At 38.4% G+C, this 13784-nt stretch overlaps 1 protein-coding gene across 1 annotated transcript in view; it reads left to right on the forward strand.

The window, feature by feature from the left end:
* The window catches only part of SNTG2 (syntrophin, gamma 2), a 183847-nt gene that overhangs the window by 70575 nt on the left and 99488 nt on the right, over positions 1-13784 (forward strand). The window contains exons 7-8 of the mRNA XM_009887927.1: positions 1896-1983; positions 9558-9649. Of these exons, the coding sequence (XP_009886229.1) occupies positions 1896-1983; positions 9558-9649 (180 nt within the window). The remainder of the gene's footprint in view (positions 1-1895; positions 1984-9557; positions 9650-13784) is intronic.

Raw genomic sequence — 13784 nt, forward strand, 5'->3', positions numbered from 1 at the left:
CCATATGCTGCAGTGGTCAGTGCAGCTGCCTGCGGGACATTTACTTGTTGAATTTTTTGCAGCCATGCACACTTGGCCTGAGCTGGGATGTTTTTTCAAGGATCAGGCCAAATGCCTGTCCGCTTCTGGTACCAAATCAACTTTCAGGTAAGGGTCAGGAATTTAAACAACTTACTATTCTTTTTAATAATAGTAATATGCTTTACCTGATTATGCAGGGGATTACGAAGTGAAGCGTATCTGGTGTTTCAAGTGCTTATGGGTAATTTCATAATTACTTTTTTTTTAAAGAGAATAAAGTAATTCATTATTTGTTAACTTTATAAATGCACTCATAGAAAATGTTTCCAAATAAGCTTTGTTGGTCAATGACTCCAAAATTCAGTGGTTCTATCAGTACAGTGTGGCAAAAAAAATTATTTACTGTCTTTTATAAACATTTTGGTCACATTTAAAAGCGCTTGATGTAGTTGTGAAGGCTCCGTTGCAATGTAATTTAGCATAAATAGTGCAAAGTCATTAGTTGATGTGGCCGGGCTAGAAGGAGAACATCAGTTCATTTCAAGGCCTAATGCGGATATTAATGAAGTTTGGGAAGACAAATTCATTAACCGGAGACTGAATGTCTCCGTGTGTCTGCTCACTTAATCAACCAAATCAGAATATGTCCCTGTCCAGACAATGTTTTCTTCAGTGTTAGTGTTGGGGGTTTTATGGTCAGTTCTCTTGCTCGCTCTTTTCCAGAATATTTTATAGCCTAAAATTCTTAACCTGTGGGACTGCTTACTTGATTTCTTCTCCTGTTCTGGGTTTTCATATCTCTTAGGCATAAGCTCGATGTTTTCATGTAAGTGTGAGCTGGTGTAAGCATTATTTCAGATGCACAAGGGAAAGGGTTATAATGTTTGAGGTAATGCCACATCTCGTGATGTTGGCCAATGTGGCATTGTGCTAAAATAGTGGTCTGAAGCAACACAAGCACCAGCTTCCTCCAAGTACGTTAGACCAGTAAATACATCTATAGGAGTCAGTTTGCTGCAGATAGTTACTTTTCTGCTTGATAGATGCATGCTCTGGTTGTGCTCAGATTAGAGGCCGCAGGCGTTAGCATCCATTTCTGATGAATGGGATCAGGGCTGCAGATCCTGCCTGCAGGCCACGTACAAGCCAAACGCAACACTTGTTTCCTGACCGTCATGGATATGAAACTGTGGAATACCTCTCCCCTGTAATAGGAATTGAGTTCCATCGAAGATGTTATTTCAAGTTCTACATTTAAAAAAGCTCCTTGTGCGGTAGTGTGCTATGCCTTTACTTAAACTCTGATGTTTTAATACATGTGTCTATACACATATATATGTGTATATGTGTTCCCTTCTGTTTAGCAAATACTTAGCGATAATGAAGACAGTCACAAAAATCAAGACTGTGTTTGAGAGAAATGTGTTTAATGCATCACCTAACTGAATCAAACCAAATACTTAAGATCTTAAGATTACTTAAGCTATGCATGATGTATTAATATATGTGTCTGTTTATGTGTATACACACACAATTAATGTATTATATCTACCACAATTAATGTATTATATCTACATAAACACATATTTCCCTACTACCCTGTGCTGGTTTTATAAAATCAATTTGTTTGTAAGAAGTTCTGTTCAGCTTCAAGTTGCCCACCAAATTATTTATTCAGGTTGTTCCATTGGTCTTGCCTACTCTTATCCGTCATTGGTGTGGCTTGACCCTCAAGATATTCTTCGCTCCCAGTCAGAAATGTTCATACTGAATTTACTATAGATCAACAGAGATGTTGATTTCATTGTAAGTAATGTGCTTTCCATGACTGGTGGTTCTTTGGTTTAAGTAGCTGTTATTTGTCACACTGACAGGTACACCTACTGCGAAATGCTGGCGATGAAGTTACCATCACTGTTCAGTACCTCAGGGAAGCTCCATCATTTTTAAAGCTCCCATTAGGTAAGAGGAAATTAACGGATAGGAGTAATTTGTTTTCCTCTTTGCAGTATTCTCATAATAAGGTGACAGTGACAGAAATAGGAATTCAATCCTTGAGCGTTTTACAGGGAGAAATAGAAAATTGTGTGTGTGCTTTATTGCTTAACGTGTAAGAATCTAATGCATACGGCATGACTGCTTTTGTATAGTTTATGCAAAATAAAACTGAAAACCTCATGAAAATGCATTACAGTCATGGGTGATATCTGACAATTTTTCTACAGAAGTTTTGCCTGAATACAATAAAATAGTGTTTACAAACATTTGAGTCATACATTCACACTGAAAGGTATTGTCAGGACACTTACCAAACAAATTGATAACATTAAGTATGCATATTTCATAAATTACTTTGATATTTATGTCATTTTTGTCAAAGAGCAGAATTATGATGTGACAAGTGAGTAGTTTAAGAATAGTAAATTGTTTGTGAACAACACAGATGAGGTAAAGTTTTGGTTCTCCTGGTTAGCAAATATAAATGTTCAAGACACTTGAAATCAATGTTGCAAGCAGAAAAGTGTACATAATATATCAGCTAACTTAATCAGACCACATAATTTTGCACCAGTTTATCTTACATATGACTCTTTTTCCAAACTAAGCAAAACAGATTTACAGTGTGTCTTGTTTTGGGGCTTTATGTAAGTTGGACTCAACTATGTACTTGTTTTTTCTTGATTTCAGCAGAATTATAGGTCTTACAGGTCTAGCTCTTGACATTAGAGGAGTATCTGTCATTTCATCGAGATTCTTACACCTATTAAAAGCAAACTTGAAGGGCCTATACTAAGCTAGACTATCCATTTCATGCTAAAACCATTATTTCAGTTCTTACTGCATATCATTTCCATTTGAAAAGTGAATCTAAATTTGAAGAAATCTTCTGTTTACATTTGGAGATCTTTTTCTGGTCAGTGTTCCTTATAATGAAACTTCAGGTTTTGTCTTTTCTATCCTATAGACTATCTACCTATAGACAACTATAGACTAATATCTATAATGCCTTGCATAACTATATCTAAGCTTAGACATGATTTTGGCAAGCTAGCAGGGTCTTACCAGTAGTTTCTGCGTTGTTGGCCATATTCATTTGTGTTTATGACAGTCCTACAAGCAATGTTGTCTCATCTTGTTGATTGACATTACATACACACTTTATAACACAGGCTCTATAACCTGTGGTTGGTCAATCTTGTCTAAGCGCCAAACTCCGGCCCAGCCGCTCGCTCACTCCCCCTGCTCAAACAGAGCTCGGGGAGAAAATAGGAAGAAAAAGCTCTTGGGTCAAGAACGAGACAGGGAGATCACTTATTAATTACCATCATGGGCAAAATAGACTCAACTTGGGGAAAGTTAATTAAACATAGTGCCTATTAAAATGGTGTCAGGCAGTGAGAAACAAAGGCAAATGAACTGGAACAAAACCTTCCCTCCACCCCTTTTCACAGGCTCAACTTCATTCCTGACTCTTCTAACTCCCCTGCAAGTGGTGCAGGGGCATGGGGAATGAGGGGTTGGAGTCAGCACACAATGTTCCTCTCTGCCACTCCTTCCTCCTCACACTTTTACCCGGCTCCAGTGTGGGTCCTTCCCACTGGCTGCAGTCCTTTACAGGCCGCTCTAGCATGGGTCCTCTCCATGGGCTAAAGTCCCTCAGGAAAAATCTGCTCCAGCATGTATCCCCCACAGGCTGCACCTTCCTTCAGGGCATATCCACCTGCTCCAGCGTGGGCTCCCCCATGGGCTGCAGTGTGGGTATCTGCTCCGACATGGTCCTCCCTGGGCTGCAAGGAAATAGCTGCTCTTCATGGGCTGCAGGGGAATCTCTGCTCCAAGCCCTGGGGTACCTCTTCCCTCTTCTTCTTCTCTGACCTTGAGGTTCGTATGATTTTTTTCTCACACTTTTCCTCACTCCTATTCCTTGCCCTTTCTTAAGAAACTATTTAAATAGTTTCCCAGAAGTGCTACCAGCTTGGCTGCTGGGCTCAGCTGTGCCCTGCAGTGGCTCTGCTGGAGCCATCTGGAACTGGCTGTGTCTGGCCCAGGGCAGCCCCTGACCATCTCCAACCCCTGGAGCCACCCCACCCCCTAAAACCTTGCCGCTTACATCCAGTACACACTCCACGTGAGACAGCTGCCACCTTCACAAGGAGTTCACTCAGGTCCGAGAATAATGGTGCCCTCCTGGTACATCATAGGAGAGAAGAGGAACTTAGCTGATTCCTGCATCGCCTTTCTCACCAGGAGGCACTGCAGCCATTCCTGTCTGGGAGGCTGAGACCATGGCACTGCTTCCATAAAGTGCTATTTCTGGAAAGAGAAAGCAGTGATTAACAGGGATACCAGATCATCTTCTATCTCTGTGCAACCAGAGGTGCATGCAAGACTTCTGTAGGTAAATAGCCTCCATGAACACTTGAACCAGGAGCTTTCACCTTATAAAAACCTTCATTCTCTTTCAAAGGGCCTGTTTCACAGCCTGCGGCCAGGTGGCACCATTTGGAGTCTGCCCCTGGTTACTGCTGTTCAAAGAAGACCTGTTTGGAACAGGGAGGACTGTGCCATTTTAGACAAGCTATCACAGACTATCAACAAGCACAGCAGAGAAGAAATTCTTCTTAAATGAAGCAGACATCTTGGATACAAACGGCTTATTTTGGGTAGCTTATTAGAGCTGCCTCCTTTACACAGAGCATGAGAAAATGTTTGGCAAGCATTGTACTATCCTGCCTAGTCCCGTGCATGAACCCCCATCTTCACTCCTATGCTAAATGCTCAACAAAAGGATTTACTCAATATGATCAGACAGCTGAGGAACTTAAGAAATGACCCTTCGGAACTGAAGCTGGACCTCAGCTTGCTCCTCTCCAGGATGTTCTGTTCAGCCATCCCATACAGGCTGAAACCAAGCTCAGTGAGTGAGATGATAAGTGACTTGGCATAATACTCATTATTTCGGTGAGGAAATAAGCAAATAAGGTGTAGAAAATTATTGAAAATAGGTCTGGTTTAGGGCCATACACTGAAGTTATAGAGAATAGCAGTGGTGGGACAAAGCGCCCCATTTCAAGAAGAGTTTTTCACTAGCCCATGCACAAAAGGGAATTCCAGTCATGAAGCATCAGTGGTGCATATAACAAGCTAAGCAGCAATTCTGCTATGCAATGAAGTACTTAACAACTCACAATACAGGCAAGATTTCAGTATATACATGCATACATCTGAAGCATCTTGGCCTTCCCTAGCATCCCAGAAGACTCAGGCTCATGGTGCCCTACCTTTAAGCATTCAGACCAGCTCCTATGCTGGCAGTTTTAGTACTGTGGTGTGTTCAGTTCAAATGCAATCATATTGTCTCTTCCTATTATCTAGTATTATTAATATTTCTTGTAAGTACATTATCAGGAGTAGCATCTGCCGACCCTGCTTCTTTCTCATACTTCTTCCTTCCTTACGCTATCTCATGCCATGGATAGGAGAAGCACAAGATGTCACAGCAGGGAAGTATCTTCCTACAGTTCTCACCACATTTTTCTGGTTGCTTCACTCCTTCATGGGTTGTAAACAACAAATACAGGATTTGGCATGGGTTTAGACATGGCTGCTGATTAACTGACACGTAAGGATGGGACAAGGACTGCTTGTTTCTGTGTTTGTAGGAGGCACTGTGCCAGTATTGATCATTGTCTCTTTCACAGTCAATCTTGGCCCTTACTAGAATGTTACGAGACTGCCTATAACAGTAAATTAAATTATGCCAGGAAATATTCTCTGCCACAGGAAATTGATCAGCAATTTTATAAAATATTACAGAATGCTTGGCATAATTTTGCATAGGGCAAATAATTCTTTCTCAAAAAGCTATCATGCCCGGATCAGAAGTTAGCATGGGCCAGTAGGGTCATTAACTGTCTGCTTCACTGGGTTGTCTGGCTCCATGGCTAGGATGATTCCTCTTCCCATGGCCTGTGGTTTGCCCTAAGGTCACTGTCAGCTAGAGAGAGCATAGATTTGTGTTTCTGAAAACCAAAGGAAGGAATTTTGGTTTTTGGAGCTGGGTCAGGAAGTTATTAGTGGCTATGAGGGTTATTTGTTAGCCTGTTACAGAATAATTATGGCATCAGCTCTTGGGTACTGTCATTAAGTATTCTCTGAAGCTAAGTCCATTACCCATTCCAGAGCTGAGCAGGGCTCATAGGACCTTTTTAGACAGCATTCATTGCTGCTGGGAAGACCCCTCAGGACATTTTATGATAAAGCAGGCTCTCTTCAGAATTTTTCTTTTTGATAGTCATACCAAATTATCAGAATATTCGGAAATGGCAAAGCTTGTAGTGTAATCAAAAATTACCACGAGTGTTTTGCTGATTTTAAATTTGAGGTTGTTCTGGAATGAGCTTTTTGCCTATGACATAATTAGCAAGTTAGATAAATGAGATTTTATTTATATACAAGAGGTCTCCATTATCATTCAGCAATGTTGATCATAAGACAAATTGTTGTAAAGGATAAAGTCTTGCTGACTATTCCCTGTACATTGATATGCTTTCTTGCATTTCGGGGGTTTTGTTTGTTATTTAGAGATCTGGTGTAATTCACTGACTGAGATAAAAAACCACCTGTTGATGGGACTCTGAGTTGACCAGAACTTTAATAGAGACCTTTCTAGGTCTAGAAAGCTTAAGGCTTTTAAAGTTAAAAATAAAATCCAGGCTTTATTAAAATGAGTAGTAGAATACCTAATGTTTTAAATTGAAAAATCTCAGGGATTCTGTCAAAAAGAATATAAAAGGATTTATTAACAACTCCTACCTGTACCCCTGCAAATAAGTTCTTGCTTTAGGTTTAGTGTCAGCTAGCTTGGTGATTTCCTGAGTTACCGCTCGCTTTGCAAAATCCCCTGTGATCCTCACAAAGTTTCTTTCCCTCACCTTGAAGTTCTGCCTGCCTTTTTCCTGCTACCCCCAGGGGCATCTCGGTCTCTTTTGTGAACTGCAGACTCCTATACCCTTGCACGCTTTCTCTCTCGTGCTCTCGCTCTCTCTCTCTCTGACCCCTTCTCGCCATACAGGGTAAGGTATTTTTTTTCCTCTGACCACACTCAGCTATTGCTCAGGTAAAGATCAGGCAAAGATTTTCTCCTCACCCACATGATCCTTCCTAACGCAGCCTTCTCAAAAGAACAAAAATGCCACAGCTGAGAATAAGCAACTCAGAGAGATGATGCCAGTCACAGTGTAAGTTTGCATGTCTCATAGGCTGGCTGTCTAACTATGGTGCGGGTGGGATAAGAGGAGAGCTAGGCAATAATGTTTGCTAGAAATCTCACAACATACCAAATACTTTTTTTCCAGCATCGGTACCCATCAGGGTACTGTATTGTAGTCATGTAGAGGTGAGTTGTAACAGATGTTTTATTTTATGTAAACACTTTGTTTTGATAGTCTTTCTTGAACTACTTGAACTAGTTCCAGAGTCTGGACTGATACCTAACACTTGATTTGGAATCTCATCTACTTTAGCAAGGGCTACAGTAGCGGACAGTACAAGATCTACTTTGTGTTACTATTTTTTGTATCGTGTATATCATGTGTATGTACATACTGTGGTTTGTTCTAAGAACAGGGAGGAAAGACTACCTGATTGCTTTGGGGCTGCCATGTGGGGAGGCAAATGGAGCTCCTTGGAGAGATGAGAGCACTGCACCTGCCACGAAAGCAGTTGAGCATATACAGAGGGAGCTTGTAAAATGAACAAGACCATGAAAGAGTAGTCCATGAGTGAGTGAGGCAGAATAGGTAGGAAGCAAACTAAAAGACTTGTGAACTTGCTTGCAATCAAGTGCTGGAGGTAGTGGAGCCTGAAAGAGCCTGTGTAGTTTGACTCAGAAAACCAAAGGACACTGCTGAGCTGAAAAGCAAGTCTGCAGGGACCCTGTGGGAGGAGGGAAATTTGGTCCTTAACCTTTTATTCTTAGCTTTCCTTTTCAATGGATGTCAGTTTTCTCAACTTAAAAAAAAAAAAAAAAAAGTATTCTAATGTAGTATTTTGTATTATGGTAAAAACTGGATTTAGAGATTTGAAAATACCTAAATTGAAGTCCTTTGATATGCTTAAATTGCTGAAGAGGGAGGGTAATTCCACTTCAAGAATCTGATTGACTCATGGACCCGTAACAGTTGTCTACTGTTGGAGACAGTGGGACTCCCCAAGAGGGAGACTATTCAGTGGAGAATATGCCAGACTTTTTATTTCATTATTTTTGTTTTAAAAAATTAGAAATTTTCTTCTGTTCCAGAAAGTCGTTGTGGTCATCTGTGAGTCTGAACATAGATTTTTGTAGTCTACTGTACATATATAGTAGCTACAAAATGTTGTAGCTAGATACATCTAACGCTGTACAGAAAGGGCCTCAAATGAAAACATGATGAAACTTCAGAATTCAGTGTATAATTCTGAGACCTCGGCACTGAACTGACAGAGATTTGTTACAGAGAAATCGAGCTTTTGTTGAATTAAGTCCCATTTTGCTAAATCTTTCAGATATGTGGAATAGATACATACAAAAATATATGACTAAGAATGACTTTTTGACTTTTGTGATGTTAGACTTGACAGACCTATTAATGTGAAATGATTTACAGGCAATTTCAGGTGACTTCTTCACATGGAAAAATGAGTTTTCAGTGATGATGAATATAATTCTGTGAAATTGATTTTATGTGCTTTATTGATAAGACCAAGTGCTGTCTGACAGTAATTGTATATTATTGGTGCTATATGTTAACATTTTATATTTCAGCAAAAACTACACAGTGATGTGACTTTGTGCTGTTTCCATTATTGTATGTTACAAAAGTATTAAGCTTTCCCGGAGTCACTTTAACTACTAAAGCAAGATCATGATGCATAACTGCTAAAGAAAGAGCTATCTTGAGGAATATAACTGTGTAATATTAACATACTAACATAGTATTAACATTTCAAGATGACTGGTTTTAATTTCTCAGTTTGAGAAGGTGCATCATTCTTGAAAGTAATTGGTATTTTGAGAAAAAATATATATCCATTAATAAAGTGTATGTATGTGTACAGTTAGTATTTGCCTCAGAGTTTCTTAATAGCTTTGTTTAAAAATACAGTCCGTGGCTCTATGGTGAGACTTTCAACACTCAATGGGGAATTTATTCATTAAATTAATAGGATTTGTGCAACTGAATTTCTTATTTGTATTTTAATATCTCATTCTCGGTGAAAAAAGGCTTAATTTTGCAAACAGTTAAGCATACAAATAATTCCCATGAGCACAGCCTCTATAAAATGACATCTAGCTACTTTTTTACTTTCTAGACATAAAGTATAGCATATGGTCAGACACATTTTATTGGCTGTCATTCTAAAGTACAAGTAGTACTTCTGGCCTGGTTTGGTGATTTATATTAAAAATTATTCCTGTGTTTTACAGCTGGAATAGATATTGCCTGATATATACCTATATTTTTAGCAATTATTTTTCATGATCTGATTTCCAGGTTCCCCTGGACCATCCAGTGATCACAGCAGTGGAGCTTCATCACCTCTCTTTGACAGTGGTTTACATTTAAATGGAAACTCAACTAACACTGTAAGCAAATGAATAATCAAAACATAATGTAAGCTATGTAAGTGCTCTTCCCATTCTGAGCTTCAAAATGCTGGTGTAGGACTATAAGTCTACCTTAATTATTTTGTTGTTGTTTGTTTGATTGATTGATTTTTAAGTGCCTACACTGTAAAATTCTGTACTTACAAAGTAGCCAACGTGGGGCCCTGGGCTGCTAGGTTCTTACTCTGAGGCAACTGAGAAGCTTGGAGGAGTGAACACAGTAAGATTTAATCATTGTTGAGGCACGAATTTGTGTGAACTGTTGTCATACTTTGTTGAGTTGTAGTATTGTACTATTGAATTTAGTCCAGCTATAGATGCTGAAATATACAGGGGATTCAGAAAAGAAAGTGAAATTGAATTATTGGAGCAAACTTTTGTGATAGGAAAGAAAGGGGGAAAAAGAAATAAAATGGGAAAGCAGACATAAAGAAAGAAAAAGGGTGGTTTCTTTAATCCAGAGGACATTCAGTTCTCTTTTTTGCAGTGAACAGCTATGATTGAATTAATTGCAGTATTAAAAAAAAAAAAAAAAATCATTTCTCCAGGAAAAATACTAGTCACCAAAGCCAAAGAAGATAGGATGTCTTAGTAAGCGACAATGTTGTTCTTTTAAAAATGAAGATTGAAGATATAAGTACTAACTGTACAAGGACATGGACCTTTGTGCTCAAAACTTGTTTAGCTCCTAACAAATTGCAGCTGTAGTCTTTCAGCTGGCTATTAAATTTTACAGAAGGAATGCCCAGTGAATGGAGTGAAGGCTTCTCCTCTCCTCTGTATTTCCTTTTCTTTCCTACTCAGCCAGAGATATCAGTGTCTGCTGCTTACCGTACTTCTCCCAAGCTTTGTACTATTTTGAGCACTGGCTTTCCAGACTAATACTTAAGGCTTTTTTTCATCTAATAAATATATATATGACAATATAAATATATACATATGATAAATAAATAAATAGAAATACGCTTTTCTGTGTGGATGCCTGTACCTTAGTGCTTGGGGTCCAAATTGAGCATAGATTCAGGAGGTTTCATGCTTATTAGTTTTTAATTATCCAGATAATTATTACCTTTATTTACCTTGTATCGTTGTCTTACTAAAGAACCCAAATCTGCCCTCAGGGTCCAGCATTTTGCAATGCCTGTCTACCAGGGGCTCTGCAGACAATCAAAGCCCTTTCTGCAAAGAGCTTACATTATGAGGGCTATGGTCAGATGATTGCCTGTGATTGCATTAGCATGTTATAGTAAATTAATGCCTATTAAGTGCTAGAATGAGTGTGCCATAATAACTTTGAATAATCATTCTCACTGTACTGTGGGAATTGCACACTTTGAATTCTACGCATTATAAAACCGTAAATTAGCGGCTGGAGTTTTGTAGACTTGGAACAGAGTAATTTAGAGTTAGTTTCCAAGGCAGCACAGAAAAGACTGTGCATAAGCTTGAAATGTAAGTGGAAAAATAGAAGGTAAGAAAAGGAGAATACTAAGGTAGTAGCTTGTTTTTATACAGCACTTAATTTTTCTGAAGCTTGACATAAAGTCACATGAGGAGCTATGTATGCACCAGACACTATGACCTAGAAGTGAAATAAAGCAAAACAATCTACATTATATCTAGCCTAGTAAAAAAGTCATGATCTCTCTTCATAGGAAACAAAATGAAAAAATGCCAGATTCTTTATGTGAAATGCAAAAGCAAGTTTCTAACTATTCTGAACAGGAGTGACTGGCTTTTGAGATGGTCCGCTGGAGGTGTGGGGTCAAGCTGCTATCAAACTAAGCTGTGAGTGTAACTGAGCTGTGATCAGATCTTCAAAAGTGGTTATAAATGTGTTTTGTCAGCTAGTGAGTGGTTCTACTTTTTTTTTAATTAGATATTTTCATTTTTACAGTAAAGGAAGAATAGAACCAACATTTCCTATAACGGTATTGCCCATTAAGCCTAAGGATATTTATGTCCCTTTTTACTGTCATTGGTAGTGGAGATCTGACTCACTTTGAGTATCGCATCTTGTAAGTTTGTATTGCAGTTCTATGTACCTTCCTCACCACAGTCAGATCCATGCCATGTTAGACAATGCCCGTATATTTATGAGTGGAATTCTGGTCCAGAAAACGCACAAGGTAAAGGAAAGGATAGGAATGAGAGGTAAGGAATTACTGTTGTGCCTGTTTTACCAAGATGTCATTCAGCATGTCTGTTCTGAAAAACAATAATATAGAGACATTTGAGCTAATGCTGTGTTCAGGCTGTAAAATTCACATGGCACAATAGAATATGTTGTGGTGATACTGGCTTGTATCATGTAGACAGTAGTTTAGCCATGTTAACATCAAGCTGCTTCTGCCTAATATGATTATACCATTTTCAATTCTGGTGCTAGCTTGCCTCTGTTAGATAGATCTTTATCACCTCTGCTGTGAAGCATCTGTTATATGTGACGTGATATCATCTTCAGGATTTATAAACATCCTCCCTATAACATCAGAGCAGTTTGCAGTATAGCACTTCAACAGGGTTCTCTGGAACACAGAGAAATGAGCTGAAGTGCTCTCTTCACACCTAATTATTTTGTGCTTGGGCACTGCGACGAATCCTATAGAGATTGGTAGTGGCAGATACATTCATCTGTATCTTATAAGTGGTTTATTAAACACAATGTCAAGTTTCAGAGGGGAACATAAAATGTTCAGAGGAGGTGGTCTTTAGGCTAGTGATTACACGTTGTTTACCTGAAGGATTCTAACTACAAAACAATGAAGAATTCTGAATTATATTCTTCTAGATGTCCAGATATCCTAGATGTCCAGGCCAGCTCTCTGGAGAAATCGGGGGTTAAAAAAAATAGACCGAAAATAAAACAAATTCCCATTTAAGACACCATTGAATAATATGTGAGTTACTTTGCAAAGGGAGAACGTAGTAGGTTTTCATTTCTTTGAAAATCCAGCTTCCCTGAATTTTCTAAAAGTGATGTTCTAATATGTGAAGTGAGACTAGAGTAAATCATGATTTTCTGTGTGTTCATGTAATTTAAGAACTCTAATTTAATTTTGATAGTGTATGTTTAGTTTAGTTGGTTAAATGAAACTAAACAGGCCCTTAAAATTTTCTAAATTGCTTTAAAATATTTTTTTCTTGGTTGTTTTTTTTCATCTGTTAAATTAGAAAGTTTTGCTTTATAAAAGACATTGCCTACTTCATCATCAAGTACAGTTATTAAAAAAGAAAAAATGCAGATGCTCAACTCTTGGTGGGATCAGTAGAATGCTGAACCTTTAATGTCAATGGTAGTCCTGGTTCCAGAGTAAGAGAATGATATGGTTCAATCCCAAACTTGCAAAGGCAAAAGGGGAAGAGGATCCACGAAAGGAGCGTGAACACCCTCTTGCTGAGAGTAAAAGCTATTCTGATGGATACATTAGTGGAGTGTGTGACCAGACCATTGAAGTGAGATTGAATTGGTGCCTTACATCTGAAAGATTCAATAGCCTTATTTTTTGAATGTACCTGTAGCATCCTCCAAGTCAGTAGAAACACGCTATTGATCATTCTGAAGCTTTATTTTATTCTTCATTTTTGTCATCCTGTAGCTTACGTTAAAGAAGAAAATTTTCAGGATTTCAGATCGATACCTTTTCTATTAGAACGGTTTAGCATGCGATGCCAATAGACTCTGCCAACTCTTGATCTGAAAATCCATGATTTTCTCACTGAATGTGAAAGGAATGTAACTTTAAATTGACTTCCAATTCACAGTGTATCGTCTGGTAATGTACGTGCATAAAATACAATTAATGTAATAAATACAAAAAATAGCTCGGTTAGAGGTACAGCGCTGGTTACTGTCATGAAAGTAATCATCACCATGTCTTCCATTTATTTGTCGAAGAGAAAGTTAAAATAGATGAACACAGCTGGCTACACTTAAATATTTTGAACTGCTATTCTGCTGAGGACCTTTATGAAACAAGATAAACACACTGCAAATAAGTGCTTCTTTTTCTCAATTAATAAAATATAAAGTGACTGTCTCCTTTCCACCTACAGGGAAAATAATCCAAATTTTCTGTTTATGATTACACCTCACAGAAATCATAGCCATAGA

The sequence above is a fragment of the Charadrius vociferus genome, unplaced genomic scaffold (assembly GCF_000708025.1).
Source record: "Charadrius vociferus isolate BGI_N301 unplaced genomic scaffold, ASM70802v2 scaffold156, whole genome shotgun sequence".
Taxonomy (NCBI): domain Eukaryota; kingdom Metazoa; phylum Chordata; class Aves; order Charadriiformes; family Charadriidae; genus Charadrius; species Charadrius vociferus.